Source organism: Austrofundulus limnaeus, unplaced genomic scaffold (genome assembly GCF_001266775.1).
Source record: "Austrofundulus limnaeus strain Quisiro unplaced genomic scaffold, Austrofundulus_limnaeus-1.0 Scaffold215, whole genome shotgun sequence".
Lineage (NCBI taxonomy): Eukaryota > Metazoa > Chordata > Actinopteri > Cyprinodontiformes > Rivulidae > Austrofundulus > Austrofundulus limnaeus.
This window is the reverse complement of record NW_013952617.1, coordinates 376,245-378,222: the sequence shown is the minus strand read 5'-3', so window position 1 is coordinate 378,222 and position 1,978 is coordinate 376,245. Positions and strand designations below refer to the sequence as shown.

Genomic DNA, 1,978 nt, shown 5'->3' with positions numbered 1-1,978 from the left:
CTCCTAGACACTATAATTGCACAAAAAATAGTTTATAAATGCAAAAAAAAAGTGCATTTAGCATGATATGTCTCCTTTAAGTACAAAAAAATGTTAGATATTTTAAGACTTACTCAATTAATATTCTTAGAGGTGACTTTAACTTTTACCAACGTAATTTTATAGTAAGATACTTGTAGGCCTACTTTTACTCCAGTATTACTTTGAAATTCTTTATACAAGACTGGTTTTTAAAAACTGGTCCAGGTTTAATTTTTCTGCTAAACTCTGTACTGCATCTATATCTGTGTTCGCACCATATCCTGTCCGTAGGCGGAGGCGGGATGTTGACAGCCAGAGTCCCCGACAACTCTCGGACCTCCACGGTGAGCAGCAGGGGGGTGTTGGACATCTCTTCGAACTTCTTCTTGATGAACTCGTTCTCGGCAGCCCTCTGGAAGTACTTGGATTTAGCGATTTTGTCCACCAATCTCAAAATCTTCCTTCCAGTCTTCCCTCCACCCACCCTGTTGAAAGAGGATTAGAGGAGAGGAGAGAGTTAGCGTGAGCCTTCGTTTGGCACCAGATTTAGTGCTTCAGATGCTGAAGTCCAAAGAGAGTCATGGCTCTGGTGGGAAAATGAAATCAGGAACCATCTGGAGTGTGATGTCAGTGCAGCTTAGTTGTCTGTTCTTAGTAAATGAGCATTCACAAACCAGAAGGGTGGAAATGACACTACATGCTGGAAAATTACTGAGAAAATTACTTTACATATCTCAGTGTATTACATCTATTTATTCTGGTGCTATAATTGTTTTTATTATTGACTGAAGCCAAAAGGTGACAGGCGGGTGATAATGTTTTTGTCTGTGTCTGTGGTAAGCAAAACTACACGAGTCACTGGACAGATTTTAAATAAAACTCAGAAAGAAACTATTGACTACACATCTACAACTAATTACTGTTTGGAGTCAAGCCAATTCTAAATAGCTGCTACAGCCAGCTGTCATTAAGAAACACAAAATGGCTCAATGATTTCCTGTTGTGTTCAAAGCTATTTGTTAGCAAAATATCTCAAACACTAAACAGATTTCAATAAAACTCTCTAAATGTATCTCCAACTTTGAAGTCCACCCAATTCAAGATGGCCACCACCTGACATTAGCCAAAAACATAAAAGGGATTGTTTGACTCATTCATTTTTACAGATATTGAGCAACAAAGTGATGACAGTGGCTGAGAATCCTTCAGGACTGAGAGCTAACAAATTGAGTGAAAGAGAGTGTATGGTCATTTGTAAAGTTGAAGCAAAACAATTCCAACTCTGTCATTCTCAGCACAGGATGAAGTTAGTTAAAAGGGTGGCAGGTTTGTTTGTTTGTTTGTTTGTTTGTTTGTTTGTTTGTTTGTTTGTTTGTTTGTTTGTTTGTTTGTTTGTTTGTTTGTTTGTTTGTTTTGCAGTGTTTACCCTTCAGTTGCTGTTGTGGAGCATTTCTCCCCAACCAAACCATGAGGCTCAGAGAGAAGCAGCTCTTCGTCGTCAGATGAAGCTGCACTGGAGGACTCTTCATCACTGTCTGCCAACACGTCGAGAACGGGTTTGGAGCTATAAGGGAGCGCGCACACACACAAACACACACCCACCCACACACACACACACAGATGCTGGTGTTTTAGATGCATGTCTGAGATTTCATCATCATTTTTAACACTTTCCCATCACAGACTTTTACGGTTGCTGTAATTAAACCTCCTCTTGATCAATGTGTGTGTACCATGTTTTTCTTAACTTTTTAGGATCGTTTCTAGTGTAAACACCTACCTTGTCAGAACCAGTAGTCCTATGAGGACCAAAGATCAGTCCAAATATGGTGGAACTCCATTTTTGGGGTAGGGGCTATGGGTTTAGGGTGAGGGTCATGTTTAAGCTACAGAAATGTGTGTGTGTGTGTGTGTGTGTGTGTGTGTGTGTGTGTGTGTGTGTGTGTGTGTGTGTGTG

The 1,978-nt window shown here is 40.0% G+C and overlaps 1 protein-coding gene across 1 annotated transcript in view; it reads right to left on the bottom strand.

The window, feature by feature from the left end:
• The window catches only part of tex2l (testis expressed 2, like), a gene marked incomplete in the record, with an annotated part of 36,418 nt that overhangs the window by 15,336 nt on the left and 19,104 nt on the right, over positions 1-1,978 (bottom strand). The window contains 2 exon segments of the mRNA XM_014019285.1: positions 297-506; positions 1,448-1,585. Coding sequence (XP_013874739.1) covers positions 297-506; positions 1,448-1,585 — 348 coding nt within the window.